General features: G+C 39.3%; 1 protein-coding gene and 2 non-coding genes across 5 annotated transcripts in view; 1 reads left to right on the plus strand and 2 right to left on the minus strand.

Moving 5' to 3' along the window:
• The window catches only part of unc5cb (unc-5 netrin receptor Cb), a 104,145-nt gene extending 94,484 nt beyond the window's left edge, over nt 1-9,661 (plus strand). For all 3 annotated transcript variants that reach the window (XM_010787202.1, XM_010787203.1, XM_010787204.1), the window contains 7 exons: nt 361-448; nt 596-767; nt 4,375-4,608; nt 5,242-5,391; nt 5,493-5,657; nt 6,609-6,787; nt 7,796-9,661. In XM_010787202.1, the coding sequence (XP_010785504.1) occupies nt 361-448; nt 596-767; nt 4,375-4,608; nt 5,242-5,391; nt 5,493-5,657; nt 6,609-6,787; nt 7,796-7,955 (1,148 nt within the window). In that variant the 3' untranslated portion in view covers nt 7,956-9,661. The remainder of the gene's footprint in view (nt 1-360; nt 449-595; nt 768-4,374; nt 4,609-5,241; nt 5,392-5,492; nt 5,658-6,608; nt 6,788-7,795) is intronic.
• A 2,320-nt stretch (nt 9,662-11,981) lies between these two features.
• trnae-cuc (transfer RNA glutamic acid (anticodon CUC)) lies at nt 11,982-12,053 on the minus strand. The gene has a single exon. It is a non-coding gene; the product is annotated as a tRNA-Glu (tRNA).
• A 518-nt stretch (nt 12,054-12,571) lies between these two features.
• Nucleotides 12,572-12,643, minus strand: trnae-cuc (transfer RNA glutamic acid (anticodon CUC)). Its single transcript has one exon. It is a non-coding gene; the product is annotated as a tRNA-Glu (tRNA).
• Nucleotides 12,644-17,243: the final 4,600 nt, after the last annotated feature.

Genomic DNA, 17,243 nt, shown 5'->3' on the forward strand with positions numbered 1-17,243 from the left:
AGACCATTGATTTTAGAAATGAAATGTCACACCATTTCCTGGTGCCATAGGAGCAGGAAATAAAGTTAGGTAATAATATAGACAGGGCTCAAGGGAATTGTGATTATTACTATATTTCTCTAAAAAAGATAATTAGCAATGTTGACTGGTGTGCTGGAGTTTGGTGTACAGACTAGTTAGTGGCTGTTTCCGGGTCAATGCCAATCATTCTTTCTCTTACTGATCCGTCATTGCAGCTTCGCTTAGTCTTGTTGCACATCCTACCAAAATTAGGAAAAATTGTTGTAAATACTCCACTGGTGTACCTCACAACTCTAAACACTACTTTGTTGTGTGTCTGTCTGTTTTTGTGCTCCACAGGAGTGAGTCTGCTTATTCCAGCAGGGGCCATTCCTCAGGGCAGAGTGTATGAGATGTATGTGACAGTTCAGAGGAAGGACAACATGAGGTAAGCAGTGCCATCTTCCTCATCAATTCCCCAGAGCTGTCTTCACCCTTGTCAGCACCGTCATGTCACTTAAGGAGACTGCTGTCACATCACCACTAAAAATCATTGTGTGTGTTTGTCTGTGTGTTATTTTCTGTGCACCTTAAGGCCCTCGGTGGATGATGGCCAAACGGTGTTAAGCCCTGTGGTGAGCTGTGGGCCCCCCGGAGCCTTGTTGACCCGTCCCCTCATCATCACCATGCATCACTGTGCTGTGTTTGACGGCCAACAGGATTGGCTGATCCAGCTCAAGAGCCAGTCACCGCAGCACCACTGGGAGGTGAGATGTGACGAAAGCTGTGCATTAGACTCTTATGTCTTTCACCATGGTCCAAGTTTATAAATGAGTCATGTGAAGGTAAAGTGATATTTATTAACCTTAACTAAGATCCACATATGTGGTTTATCCATCAAATACATAGAGCATTAGGTAGTTTAAAAATTCTACTATGCAAAGAGCAAAGGAAGAACATTACACAAAAAAGATGAATTGGCATGGTATGATAGCATGGAGGAGGTGAAGGGGATCAACCTCCCCTGCTTTGTTTGTGCAGCGCAGCACTCAGAGGGAACCCCTGTTGCAACCAGGTGCTGAAACAGTAAACCTCTGATAGCAGGGAACAGGCTGGGACTGTTTTTTCCCCAAACTATTATGTTATACCATTTATAAAGGACCATTCTCGTTTGTGTGTGTGCGCTTTGTTTGTATTTGCGTATTTGGAACATCTTTGCCTGCAGGCTCCATCATTAACGTTGCTTATGAGGATAAGTTGGGTTGCTGAAGGCTCAAGTGCGATTGTGTTCTGCCTTTCACACACACACACAGATGCATACACTCACACAAAAAAGGTACAATTACCACAAACAAATCATCTGTAGAGAACCTATGCTTCCACCCTCATTACATAAACTGCCTTAAACTAAAAAGGGTTTCAGTTTTCATCTCTCTACATAAAAATCGTGAGGACACATAGGATAATAATACAACAGACCTTGTTGTAGCCGTTTATTACTGCCTTTTAGTACCTGCCAAGAGAACATTTTTGAGTAAGCTTTCATTCAATTGGGTTTTTAATGAACTCTCACAGGCAGGAAAGTGCTTAGACCTTTTTCAAGTAGAAGGTGCTTACAATATAAAATAAAACCTTAATGAGCAGAATTAAAAGCAGTAGTAGGAACACACAAATATTATATTTTTTCTAAGAATTTGGATTCCATGACATAGTTAAAGTAATAAGATATAAATTCAAAGTTGAGTCTACACAGGCATTCCATACAAGCCACTCGCATATTGAAAATCCAACTACCGGTACTCTGCCCCAGCTTATATGAAATATATGGCCCAGTGTCAGCTCATTATTGAGTAGTGGACTGAATTAACATCGCTTTCAGACAGTCTTGGACAATCTCTACTGCTGATGTGATGATATGACTTATGGAGCACAGGAAAAACTGCCAGACTGGCCCCACATGTCTTTGTGACATTGATGTATTGCTCAGGGGCAGCCAATAAAGCTCAGTGTAAACTGAAACTTTTAAGAGGAAACGACTATTGATTAAAGGTGACATTTGTTGGGATAAAGTGTGTGTGTGTGTGTGTGTGTGTGTGTGTGTGTGTGTGTGTGTGTGTGTGTGTGTGTGTGTGTGTGTGTGTGTGTGTGTGTGTGTGTGTGTGTGTGTGTGTAGAATGTTTGATGCAATCTGGTGTAACCTATTGTGTCAGCAGCCAGTCTGGCTTCTGTTTGTATCCACACGTGTGCACACAACCTGGAACAAAGTCTGTATAGGAGCTTGTTTTGTAGAGACAATCAAACACTCTCTATTACTCTTTCCCCAGCAGCTATATGTTGGATTTTCAGTAAAACTCAAGATACACAAGGCAATTAGCACCATGCACCACAGAAAATGCACACCTGGGCACATATGTTTCAGAATTCGACCAACAACACGATGATTAGCTGGTTGGTTCAAAACTTCAGGCCTGTTACTTTGAAAAACTCATGCCAAGATAATATTATCAGAGCGGTGAACCAATTACTCATAGCCAAAACTACTTGCATGGACACGGAAGTGATTATCTTGGCCCGCCGAGAATACAGAAAAAAACAAAACTTTGGGACACACTCTTAACAACATGTACACCAACATGAAGCAGGAGTTCAGTTTTGGAGTCAGTTTAACTCTGGATATTAAAGTTACCAAATCGTTTTCTCTTACCTTTTGACAGATCTCATGATGTGTCTGGTCATTGCAAATATTGGGTAGGAAAAATATCCATATATCATATATTGGAAGGTATGCACCCTCCTCGTCTCCCTTGGTGATTACACGCTTGCTATTGATTACCTCTCTGACCTGCCAGAAATACAGATGGTAATATCCAAGGCGACGGTAGCTTCCTTTATATGAGCTTGTCTTCCCACTGAGGCCAGCCTCCATGCTGCATGTTTGAAATATTGCTTTTTATGACATGCTCTGTCAAAATGTGTATTCATCACCGCTGTAGAAACAAGAGGGATGAGCTCCTCTGAAGAAGTAATTCCCGGATATTTATATATATAGTCATCACCACCTAGTGAGATAATCAGTTACATTGGCATCAGGGAAGCTGCACCCGTCCCCCGTCAAGACACACACACACACATTCACAACATACACACAGTGTCATTGAGCAGAACGTGGTGTTGTGATGATGAAGACAGCAGGTCACATAATGAGGAACATGTGGGGCTTTCTGCTTCAGTAACTCTCCTACAAAGATTTATCCTCCCACGCCCCTAAAGAGAAATCTCTGCTGATGAATGCAGTCAGAAATGTGTGAATAAATTATGCTGTGTGAATATGTGTGTTTGTTTACATGTTTGATTGTTTGTGCCAGGAAATGCCTACTTTTCAACTGTGTGCTCTAATTATCCCCCAATAAGGAGCCCCAGTGCCATCCCTTAGGAGCAGTTAAAGAGTCTAATGATCAGCCATAATACTGCTGTTAAACGGCCTAGCTCACAATAAAGTACTGTAATTCCTCTTCTGTCTCTCATAATAGGCTGAATTAATGCCAATGTGCTGCTCAAAGGAGTGTTTGGATTAGAGAGAGAAAGAGAAAGATCAAGAGGGATGGAGAGAGAGGGGCGGTCTAAGACGAGATGGTCTTAGTGGTAGTGAAACATTTCCCGACATTAGTGCCATTACAGGGGTCAACTGCAAATGGTCCTACTGTAGATACTCAATCTTCTATTACCTCATATACACTCTGGCCGGGTGTTGAACCCAAGTATTTTACACTTTTAAAGACACAGCTTATCAAAATAGGCCTTGACCCATAATTGTTCTTTCTCCCTTAAATTGAAAATTTAAATCAGTTCAGTTTCAATTAAACTGAATTTGAGCATGGAACTAGATAAGCTTGTTCTTCACATCTCTGCTTCAGACTTAGGTATTCATTCAGTCATATTAGGTGAAGTTTTAGCTCTGAGTATTATCAAAAATAGCATTTTGAGTTTTAAATGCAGTGTTGTTATGCATTAAATAGATTTAGGCACCAAAATTCAAAATAAATAAAATAAAATTCTGTGTAAATTAGGGAACAATTTGTGAATTTGTTTGTTTATGTTTGATGAAATGGATATTATTTCAATTAATGTAGGGGTTTTTGAAATTACTAAATAGATTGATTAGTCATATTTCCAGGAATAAAACAAAATGTTGAAGAACATGCGATAAATGGCTTTACTCACTTGCTAACAAATGAAAAGACAGCACTTGAGGGAGAAACATTATAATTGCTACTTTTGTTTTCATCTTTTGTTTTATATAATAGTTTTTTTCCTGTTTTGTCGCTTATTATCTTCCTCACTTTTTTCATTTTCTTTCTCTCTGTCCGCATGTAGGATGTGGTGGTGGTAGGAGAAGAGAATTTCACCACGCCGTGCTATATCCAAATGGAGGACGAGTCCTGCCATATCCTGACAGAGACGCTGGGTACTTCCTGTCTGGTGGGCCAATCTCTCAGCGCCTCAACCACCAAGCGCCTGCAACTAGCCATCTTTGGCCCTGTGACCTGCCCCGCCATGGAGTATCACATCAGAGTGTACTGCCTGGACGACACACAGGACTCACTGAAGGTAAATAATCAGCAGGTTGCATGTGTGTATCCCTCTTTTGTCTCTTTGTTTGCAAAAGGGGATGTAGCAGAAACTAAATGTGTTTGTGAGCACTAATGATGTTTGTGACCATCTTATTTCGAGTAAGTGTGTAAGCACAGGCAACAGATTAACTGTGGGAGGCAGAATAAGAAATATTTGTGTTGGCGTGTCAAAATAAGGGGAGACAAGCACTTGCATTTGAAAAGCTGCTCCTTAGTGCTAGAAAGATATATCTGCTGCGCCAACACAGAAAAAGCCACCTTTATTCCTTGTTGTCTCCTTTTGTTCAATACCTCATCTACCTACAGGAAAGATGAGGACGGATTATTATACCGAGCGGGGATATTAAACACGGTTATTAAGTTTGGGAATGGGTAATGAGAAGTGATAGTGATCCTGCTGCAAGGACATTGAAGATGGTTTCAGATTTCAGGTCTATATTCAGGTTCATAAAGCCCTGAAGGAAAATGATGAATGTATGATAAAAACTTTTAATTTGAAGATTAAATTCAAGCAAGAAAAGAGTGTTTACAACATAACAGAAGACACATTTGTTTTGGGGTCAATATACAGGGTTTAATATCCTTAACAAGTGTGTGTTTGTGTTTTCAGGAGGTACTGCAGATGGAGAAGCAAATGGGGGGGAAATTGTTAGATGAACCAAAGACTCTCAGCTTTAAAGACAGCACCCACAACCTGAGACTTTCCATCCACGATGTCCCTCACACGTTGTGGAAGAGCAAACTCTTAGCCAAGTACCAGGTAAACTAGTCATAAAGCCTTTCAGAAAAATAGGACTTAAACATTTCCACATGCTCTCTGAAAGCTGAGTAAAAAATACGACCCTCTTCACCTCTCTGCAGGAGCTTTCCTTTCAGCAAGTGTGGAGCGGCTCACAGAGGAACCTCCACTGTTGCTTTACCCTGGAGCGGTTTTCTTCCAGCACTGTGGACCTGGCCTGTAAGATATGCGTGCGCCAGGTGGAAGGAGAAGGACAGATTTTCCAGCTGGACACTACACTGTCAGAGGTAGGGTTTACACATGCCTGAATATAGACTAAACACGTATTTGATTTATAACAGCATAACGAATGATTCTACATATACATGCAATAGATTGCAAAAAGGATCAGTTAAGTTGAAATGTATGAAAGGAAACGGAATAATAAAGATAATGCATTTCCTTCGAAACAATACTCTTTCTTAACTTGTTGTGGTGATTTTAACCTCTTCTGCATGTCCTATTTGCTGACATGTCCACAAAGACTAAGATGGAGGAAAATGGGGGGTCCTGCCTATTACAGGCAATAGCAGAGCAGAGGGGGGATAATCAAACTCAAGTCTTGCAGCGCTTGTTTCACAAAGGCCATCTGGCCAGGAGGATAGAGCTTGAGGGATGGCGGAGCATTCGGTCTTTATGCTCAGTAATGAGATGAATTACAGTACATGCACTGCAGGGCGGTGCCTTGATTCATTTTGTCCCTGGGTCTTGTTATGGTTTCTGTAGCCAGACCTCCATCACCTAATGTCAACATATATTTCAAAATCACTCGCTTGTCAGCTGGATTGTACTGTGCCTGTGGCTATGTATTTATTAATATGTACAATTATTTGTATTTTTTTGTTTGGCCTTATGATGGCTAAAATTGGATGACCATTTTAGTTTTCACTTCATATAGCATTGTAAATTGCATGAAATTATGTGCTGTCTTGTTTTAGTTTTGTTTTATGTATGTGTGTGACGACCCCAGGAAGAATAGCCAATGCTCATGCTAGTGCTAATGGGGATCCTAATAAAGAATTCGCTCATGTCGATAAATGTATGACGATAATGAATGAATGAATTTTTACTTTTTATAGAAACTACAAACAACATTTCTCCGTACTACGAATGGATGTTGAGCTACTTGATGGTATTCAATTATGTATATGCTTTTAAAAAATGTGTGTCTCACCTTCATCCTCCTTCTCTCTCTGCAGAATTCCCAGAGTATCGACACATCTCTGCTGGACCCCGCCAGCAACATCACCACACTGGTGGGGCCCAATGCCTTCCGCATCCCCGTCTCTATCCGACAGAAGTTGTGCGGCAGTCTGGATGCACCGCAGACCCGGGGAAACGACTGGAGGATGTTTGCCCACAAACTAAACCTTGACAGGTGGGTAGGGTACCAAGGCGGTCCGAGAGAAAAAGGAGTTACATCTAATTTAGGCCCTAAGCGGTTTTAGTATTGCATCAGTAGTAGGCTTTCATTAATCATCCATTAGAAATGTTTTAAAAAAATAAAGAGATGAACTGAAGGTATTACATAGATTTATTTTAGAAATAAACAAACATACACAACCTCCCTGTTCTTCGTCATGGTGTGGGTTGCACTGCCTTGTGCTTTTTTCATTAGAAGTAGGGAAGATATCACACAGGGAAATAAACAGTATTCAACTAGACTCTTTTGATTTGATTTTGACTTTTCTGTGGGAATGTGACTCATTTTGATAGGCATCTGCTGAATTGAGATTAATTGAGTTTGACTGAACTGAGACGGACAGAGAGAGAGAGAGACAAAGACAGAATGACGCTTCTCCTTTCAAATCGTCACCCATGAGTCTTTGATAGTCTTATGTGTGTGTGATAGAGATACTGTGAGTGTTCATTTATAAGGTCCCAGCTCAGCGGGGAGGCCTTATCACAGGCAGCAGCTGCAGATTGACGAAGCCACTGACAGAGTGTGGCGGGAGCGAAGAAGCGAGCAGGGAGACTTGAACCAACCTCTCACTCACACTGATGATACATACAGAACAGAAGAGTATAAATATGGCTCATTAGTTTCCATTTAGATTTTTTTTCACATATAAACTAAAGGATTTATAAGTGTTTATTTTGAATATTAAAAACTGGGTGAACCCTTTGTCAAAGATGGGCTTTTAAAATCATCATTTCCAGCACAAATTCTATATAAGTTATTTCTTTGTATTTATTTATTCAGTTTCTTAAAGCGACTCAATTAGCAGGTATTTTGCATAGTCTCCCCCCTGAAATCATTTTTCAAACCATGTTAGGAGACTTGCCATGTCCCACCTTATGATTCAAGTAAACCTACTAATCTCTGTTAACCCTTTGCTACTTATTTCTGACTCATTCCTGTCTCTTGTCACAATTCTTCACACAGGTATCTTAACTACTTTGCCACCAAATCCAGTCCTACGGGAGTCATCCTGGACTTGTGGGAGGCGCAGCATTTTCCTGATGGCAACCTCGGTCGATTGGCCCAGGTGCTGGAGGAGATGGGGCGACATGACAGCCTTGTTCCTTTAGCGACTGAACACTGACATCTGCCCACCAGGGAGTGTGACACTCCTGGGAGCAAGAAGACATAAAAGAAGATAAGAGAGGGGGATGCCGGAAAGCTGGCGAGTCATTTGACAAATCACAATGACATATGCACATGCTCGCTCACAGATACTGTGTGTGGGTGAGTGTGTGTGCACACTCAGAGAAGTAGGAAAAAATAAACAGCCAGGTCTACTCAGCCATGACCCAGTTAAACCTTGGCAACAAATGTTGTAAAAACTTGGAGGGTAAACAAGAATCTCTGTCATTTATGTCTCCCTTTCTGGTTCAACAACCTGATATTTTTGGCTCTAGTTTCCCTGGAAACAGCTGTCCGTTTGTTTTTTTTGATGGACTGTGCGGATGTGTGGATGATGCCCTTGCTATAGACAAGTTGAGTAAGTAGTGAGACGCTATAAAAGGTCAAAGAGGCAAGGCTTGGATCAGAGGAATCATCTTTCACTCTCCAAAACCAATCTCCATAGCAACTCCATGGATGAGGATATGTTCTGTGATAACATAGTATTTAATAATATGCCTATTTATACATATCTTTTTTTGTATTTTATTCTGCCTGTTATGGAATATTTTGCAGTGTCCTCACATTTTGTTTCCATTATGTTTGACTGTGTCATAGCACCTCCCGGTGGACTCTTGCAGTAATGACTTATTTACATGTACAGAAGGAAATCAATGATGTAACCATTTGACAGCTTTAGTGTCGCTGTCTTAACTACTCTTAATACTTTTTATTCATGTCATGTATAATTATTGATTTTCAATTATGTGTGCTTATTTTACATGATTTGTTTTAGATCTTTAAAATATTCTTTTGATAAGTTGCATTGGTAATGATTTTTATTGACTTTCTTTGCATGTTTGTTATCGGGTAATTTGGCTCATTACATCGGTATATCACCCTTTTAATAGAGGGTGACTAAGACTATTTCCCTCGACTGAGTAACATTCATGACAGATGTGGATGATTTGTAGGTTGTTCAAGGTGATATTGCCTACATTCAAGGAACCTGATGCTGGCAGAAAGGAGGGGAAACTACTTTAGAAAAGGGAAACATATAAGTATATTTTTGTAGGACCAATGCAACTGAATACCACTGCTTTTTACCAAATAATTGACATACAGTGTATGAGGTCAAATGTAACACAGAGGGTGATAATCTAAAAATCTAACATTGTTCATAACACTTTTTTTTTTCAATTGTATTTCCTGTGTTCAGAACTGAATGAGTCATCTGTGATTTTGGAGAACAGAGATTTAAACTTCTGTGTTTGTACATTAATATCAGAAGCCATCAATGTTATGACACTGACTGTGGGATTAAAAAAATAGTGACAGTTGTAAACACAACATTCCTTTCATGCAACAGTACTGTTCAAGCGTTCTCAATTGGTATTGGATTTTTTTTTATGGCAGTTGTCCCAGTTTTCGTAAAGCCACCTATGCAAACTTTGCATCTTTCTGAAACAATCTTTACATTCTCAGTGGGCTAGCCTTTTGCATTCCCTAGTTGCTATTCAGCTTCATGATTATTATTGTGTATAGTGATAATGTAGCCTGTCTGTTACTGGCACTCATGATGTTCCTCGCAAACTGCTTGCATTTCATCTGTCATGTTACTGTACAAAGTGTAAGAAAGAATTTTTAAGACTAATAATAAATTATATTTATATGCAACATTGAAAACAGAACATGAGGATTTCATTTGTTTGCATTAAGAAACTATAACATGAATCTTCCAGCAGCATTCAACATGAATAGACAAGCCTTCATACACATACTGTACTGTAGTCGTTTTTATTGGGTAATGTCATCCAGATCCACTCTCATTAATAACATATACACGGATTAAACAAGGCACATGCCATAGTGGTAGAGTGGACGGGACATACTGTATTCTTTACACAGATAAATCATCAAAAACATATTATGACATCCAGCAATGTAATAATTATCAGTCGATTTCTGTTAAATTATGTATAAATGAATTGTGAGCAGAAAGAAGAGATGATGAAAAGAGCAATGCCTCTAATGCTGAAGGACAATCCAAATTACCAAATTCCTCAATGACAAATGTTAAGTCAGAGGTCTTTTTTAATATTGAAATTAAATCTACATTTGAATTCTATAAAGGAAAATAGTTTTTTGTTTGAAATACTGTATGTTTTATAATTAATCACAATCAAGGTTTTTTCTTTTGGATGAATGGCACCATGGATAGAGTTTACAGATACTGAGTCAAAAGAAGAGATATGAAAGCAATACAAGTAAAAAACACCTGCACATAGAATACTGCTATATAGGACAGGGCAGAAGCTTCCTCAATTCAGAACAAATCACAGGGAATTAAGTGCTCCTCTCTTTCATCATACAACCACTCAGCCTTCTCAGAATACTGAGGCAGGGGTTGCTCAGACAATGGGAAGCAGATCTCCAGTCTCATAATAAATATTTTGCCTCTCATTTTTATGGCTTCCTTCCTATCTCCATCGCTCATCCTCGCTGTCAATTTCTTTTGTCCTTTCGGTCACAGTCTCTCCCCTCCTTCCTCCAATAGCCAATGTAAGTGGCAGTGACAGCTCTCTGGTGATGAGATCCTCACTCTCTGTCACAGTTTGATGTCTTGGCTCTCTAACATCTCCAACAGGGTCCTCTTCACCCTCAGAGCTGTGAGGCGATAAAGCGGCAGAGAGCCACCTTCACCAAGTCTACCAACTAGAGCAGATCACAAAGCTGGGGTGACAGCTCACCAGTGATGTCAAAACATCTCTTTTGGACATAAAATACTATGACCTCTTTTACCAAATTATGTGACTTTTTACATTCAATGTTCAACATACTATACTATGACTATTTTTCAACATTCTATACCAAGACCATATAATTGTTTCCCTGATAAAATATTATGACTTTTCCATATTTTTTTCCATACAATTCTATGAGCTTATTGACATACACTATATATATATATACTATACGATGACTTTTTAATACTTGGTACTGTATACTCTGATTTTGTAATACTTGCTACAGTATACTCTGACTTTTTAATACTTGCTATACTATGACTTTTTCCATATTTTTTGACACACTATTCTATGACCTTATGATATAATTTGCTCTGACTTTTTAATACTTGCTATACTAGGACTTTTTGTCGACACGCTAAGCCAGGGCTTCTTGCAATTTTTCCACTTGCTATATTATGACCTTTTTTAAATTACATTTTAACATACTTCACTTTACTTGTTTTCAGATACTGTACTATTACTTTTTTGTTTTCTTTAAAACATACTATACTGTGACATTTTTGAGGATATGTTTTGATTACACATTGACTCATAATGTCATTATCAGATTTTTCTCACAATTTTGAGCGGAGGCTGATATAAATCCTGTTCCCATACACGTAGCAATCCTAAGAATTTGACATTATGGGTTATGCTTTTTGGACTTGAATAATTTAGCATTAAGAATAAGAAATTAATGTATTACGAAAGACTTGCCTTTTCATGCCTTTTTTCCATGTGTTTTGACATACTGTACTACGTAGTTTTTTGCATATTTTTCAACATACAATACTATGCAATTCTTTGACATATTTTCAACACACTATACTATGTCGTTCTTTGCATATTTTAGACATACTGAACTATACTAATAAATATAAAGTACCCATAACAGGAGTTGAAACCGGGCCACCTGGGTGAGAACCAGGAATCCTGACGGCTAGACCATATGGGACATGTTAATTGTTGTTTTTTTGCATCTTTTCGAGAAACTATACTATGTGGTATTAAGCATATTTTCGACTAACTTAACCAATATAAATCCTATTCCCATACAGGGAGTTGAACCCGGGCCACCTGGGTGAGAACTAGGAATCCTGACAGCTAGACCATTATGGGATATGTTAATTGATTTTTTTTCACATCTTTTCGAAATACTATACTATGTGGTATTAAGCATATTTTAGACAAAATAAGCTATACTAATAAATATCCTATTCCCATACCGGGAGTTGAACCCGGGCCACCTGGGTGAGAACCAGGAATCCTAACCGCTAGACCATATGGGACGGGTTAATTTTTTTTTTTTACATGTTTTCTAGATACTATACTATGTGGTATTTAGCATATTTTAGTTAAGCCAAACTATACCAATAAATATCCTATTCCCAAACCGGGAGATGAACCTGGGCGAGAACCAGGAATCCTAACCGCTAGCTAGACCATATGGGACATGTTAATTGTAGTTTTTTGGGATATTTTCGAGATACTATACCATGTGGTATTAAACATATTTTAGACAAGCTAAACTATACTAATAAATATCCTATTCCCATACNATTGTTGTTTTTATACATCTTTTCAAGATACTATACTATGTGGTATTTAGCATATTTTAGACAAGCTAAACTATACCAATAAATATCCTATTCCCAAACCGGGAGATGAACCTGGGCGAGAACCAGGAATCCTAACCGCTAGCTAGACCATATGGGACATGTTAATTGTAGTTTTTTTGGATATTTCAAGATACTATACTTTGTGGTATTTAACATATTTTAGACAAACCAAACCAATAGATATCCTATTCCCATACCGGGAGTTGAACCCGGGCCACCTGGGTGAGAACCAGGAATCCTAACCGCTAGACCATATGGGACATGTTAATTGTTGTTTTTTTGCATCTTTTCGAGATACTATACTATGTGGTATTAAGCATATTTTAGACAAACTAAACTATACTAATAAACATCCTANTACTAAGTAAATACATTTGTTCCTGCTCAAGATTAGATTCAACTCTATTGTTATTGCACAGATTACAGGTACTGAGACAACGAAATGCAGTTTAGCTTCTAACCAGGAGTGCAACAAGCAGTAAAGTGAAAAGTAATGTACACAATCTACAGAATAAAAGATAGAATGAAGTGAATGATGAATAAACAGTGAGGGGTATGAATACACTAGATATACACAGCAGCCTGTGAGCAGTATGAACAGTGTGTATGAATATGCTAAGATATATAAAGTATAAAAACGGTAAGCAGTGCAAGTATAGTATAACATATATAGATATTAATTTCATGATGATAAACATTGTGGAACAATGATGAAAAATGTGAATGGAACTGGCGACGTAAAACTGACACCAAACAACAACTTTTGCCGAGCCAATTGGAGAGTTTCATCAGCAGCACGGGGTAAAAACCACCAATGAGCGCTCAGCTCGAGATACCAGCGAGTCATTTCCCATCAAGCATTTCGCCTCCGCAGCCCGTGGAGAGGAACTGCGCCGCATCGCCGCGCCTCGCTCTCAAGGCTGCGGGCGTCTTTGTCCCGCGAGATTTCAACGTCTCATGTGAGCGAGTCTCCAGAGCAAGTCGGTTATGGCTAGAAAGGATCCGTCTTGTGTAAAACTCTCGCGAGAGTTTGGCTGAATGTTTACGTTTGGCAGGCAGCCTTTCAGTTACGATCGTTAACATCAGTTGACCACAGCAAATGATGGCGAGAAGCTAAACTATCTATTAATTATGTCAATGACAGGGAGTGTGATTGTTGAAATAGGGTGTTAGCGGTCTTGCTGGTGTTCAAAGAAGAATGACAACAGCACTGTAGATCACCAACACTATGGTTTATTTTTTATTCTACAGGCAAGTCAACGTTGTCTCAGTAGAAAGTCCCGCCAAGATAGCTCCTGGTGCAAGTAAGATGTTCCCTTCTCTGCAGGTTNACTTTTGCCGAGCCAATTGGAGAGTTTCATCAGCAGCACGGGGTAAAAACCACCAATGAGCGCTCAGCTCGAGATACCAGCGAGTCATTTCCCATCAAGCATTTCGCCTCCGCAGCCCGTGGAGAGGAACTGCGCCGCCTCGCCGCGCCTCGCTCTCAAGGCTGCGGGCGTCTTTGTCCCGCGAGATTTCAACGTCTCATGTGAGCGAGCCTCCAGAGCAAGTCGGACAAAATGACTAACGCACGAGCAAGACGTTGATCGAAATTGCGCAGGTCTGCGCAGGTCTCGCTTGTCTCAAACAAGCCTACTCTGAGAAAAATAAAGAGCTTTTTGAACATTAAAGCATGGAGACATGTCCCAGTATGGATTCTTGTTGTGGACACATGAGCTTGTCACAGACACACAGTTAGTTATATAATACTATACAGTAATTCAGTCAGTAGGCCATAGGCTTAATCCCCATTTTTTTTTAACAGCAACAGAACCTATTTAACTGGAAATCCACTTTATCTCCAGATTCAAAAAAGTTCTGCCTCTTTATCCACCCTTTAAACTGTTGCACTGAAAAAAACTGTGAGGGGAAAGAAAAAATCAAGAAGTCCAAAATGTATCAAACTCCCTGGAGCAGTGATGACTTGAGTTAAACATATGAGACATCAGGGTCATACATCTGCACATTGCCTCTAATGAAGTCAGTCTGGTGGTGAATCATTCTCAGTCACGCTGTCTGACACCTTTTTCAATAAAGCTGGATTTTAGGGTGGAAAAAAAAAAAAAGACTAGATCAGTTACGAGGAGAGAGGGACTAATCTTTGAGAAGAGACGGGTGAAGGCGTGGGGTTATTAATATATTAAGTTCTAATTTCTGCCTGCAGTTACAGTCTGAGGTCATACATTTGAGTAATATTCTCACATTGAGCTTGACACCTGTGGAATATAAATCATTCTGAAGGACGTGTTTCAGATTAGGGTTTTGCACCTGTAGTGCTAGTCTTACATTTGGCGCTGGTACCTGCCAACCTTGTAATGCAAGCTTGTATATTTAAGTCTGTGCTTGTTTGCCTTTCAACGTTTCACAAGATTGGGGATTACATTTGATGTTCGGAAACTTCCCCTATGGTCACACTTTGATCTCATCTCTTTTTGGGTAAATACAGATGTATTATTCGGTACAATTTAAAGTGTTAGGGTCATTTCACCTGCTTCAGTAAAGCTCAAATCTCATTACTACTACTCATACTGCCATGCTTGCATATGCTGCTCTTGCTCTTTCTGCATCATGTATTTATTTTTGCTATGTATATAAATGTCATATGTGAGGGGACTACGGATGGAAATTAGCTAAAAGCTAAAATCCGGCATATTTACATTTTGAAGGATTAATTGTTAAAAGCTAATTTCCATCCGTAGTCCCCTCACATATGACATTTATATACATAGCANTGATTTTGTCAGAAATCGGGAGAAATGCTGGAGAAATATGACCCCGGGAGGAAACCGGGAGAGGGCAATGAAATCGGGAGTCTCCCGCGAAAATCGGGAGGGTTGACAAGTATGGTTGTAATCTGTGTAACTGAATGTGATGGCACCGAATTTGAGGCAAAGACAACGTTTTTTGGGTGAACTGGCCCTTTAAGGTTCAGCTCAGACCGGTGTTACACAGAGATAGGTGTGTGTGTTGCACAATGATTCAGAAAGTCAAACTGTTAATTAAGCCAAAAGATGTGTGTGTAGTCCACCATATTAATTAATAAGAAATCACACAGTCTTAAACAGCAGGATGGATGATACACACAAACACACACGCAGCCATCTGTGAGGGGAATATAAATAGGAAACTTTGTCCTTGAGAGAGAGGGGAGTGTGTACAGTGTGTATGAAGTGTGTGTGTGTGTGTGTGTGTGTGTGTGTGTGTGTGTGTGTGTGTGTGTGTGTGTGTGTGTGTGTGTGTGTGTGTGTGTGTGTGTGTGCATGCTTTACCTGAGGCCGTTGCAGATGCTCATAGCAACAGAGGAACCGTCCATGTCCTGAACGTAGCCCTGATAGTGACAGTGGTCCTGCAACACAACAGAGACGTTAGACAGGCTGCAATGTCTCACACACACCAGCAGGCGCCGCTGTGCTCTGCTCTATGAATATCATGTTATGCATTAGTATGCACACCCATTTGCTTTAATAATTGTAACCTTGACATCAAACACAGCTTCTATTTGTTTCAGTGTTTATTTTTGCCTACATAATGTTTGCTTTTATCTGCGGTATAGTCTTTCCATCTTTCCTCAATGTGTATGAGTTTTAAATAAAGGTGCCGAGCAAGACACGTTTTTACATCTCCTCCAGAGGCAAAAACAATACATTGTGAATATACACACAGTACATCAAATGTTAACATAATATCATATGTTGAGGGTGAGCGTTTGAATGATGTTAAATGTAATGCATCTAAACATGTTCTCTCTACATTCATTTGAAATGTACCCACATACACAAAAACTCCTTTCAAAAACACAGTTCCTTTATTTGATGTTTCTATATTTCATTGTTATTTTTATTATATTTTGCTCTAATAATTTGCCATCACTATTGAATTTATATATTTTTTATTGTATTAATCTTCTGATACTAATCGTGGGTTTTCTGCCAGTTCTAGCACTGTAAAATATGTGTTCTGTTATGTTTCTGTATTTTTTATTTGTGCATGAAAGAATAAGCAATACACAATGCCATCTACTTAAACTGTGTACTGTTTTAGTGTTTGACTCTAATAATATAGAAATATGTAACGTAATAATACAGCGTAACACCAATGTGCTTCTAGAGACTACCTATGTTGCAAATGTATTATCTTTTCAATTTATACACGGCATCTATTGCACGTCTGTCCGTCCTGGGAGAGGGATCCCTCCTCTGTTGCTCTCCCTGAGGTTTCTCCCATTTTTCCCTTTAAACTGTGGGTTTTCTCTGGAAGTTTTTCCTTGTACGATGTGAGGGTCTAAGGACAGAGGGTGTCGTATTGTCATACTGATATTCTGTACAAACTGTGAAGTCCACTGAGACAAATGTAACATTTGTGATATTGGGCTATATAAATAAACATTGATTGATTGACCCGAGTATGTGTGGTGACGAAACTCTACAGATGTGTAGTTGGAATTTGAAGACCGGTGTGGTCAGCAAAGGGTGACAAAAGAAAGGGGAATAAGAAGGGAAACATGTACAAAAGTGCCCCCCAACCCACTCTTCTGATACATATTGGTGTTGCTGCCGAGCGTACAGCATGATCTGACCCATTTAAAAAAAGATATTGTACAATATAAACAATTGTTCATCTTCTTTTTTCTTTAGTGTTTTATTCCAAGAAGAATATTTTAAATGCTCATTTTCAGGTTCATATTTTTATGTAGTGTCTCTAGTGGGACATGTCTCCAAGCTTTAATGTTCAAAAAGCTCTTTATTTTTCTCATACTGCCTGTCCTGCAGCACCTCTTTTCACCCTCTGTCTGAAACCAGAGCCCAGTCTGCTCTGATT

This window comes from Notothenia coriiceps, unplaced genomic scaffold (genome assembly GCF_000735185.1).
Source record: "Notothenia coriiceps isolate Sejong01 unplaced genomic scaffold, NC01 NC01_scaffold00030211, whole genome shotgun sequence".
Classification (NCBI taxonomy): domain Eukaryota; kingdom Metazoa; phylum Chordata; class Actinopteri; order Perciformes; family Nototheniidae; genus Notothenia; species Notothenia coriiceps.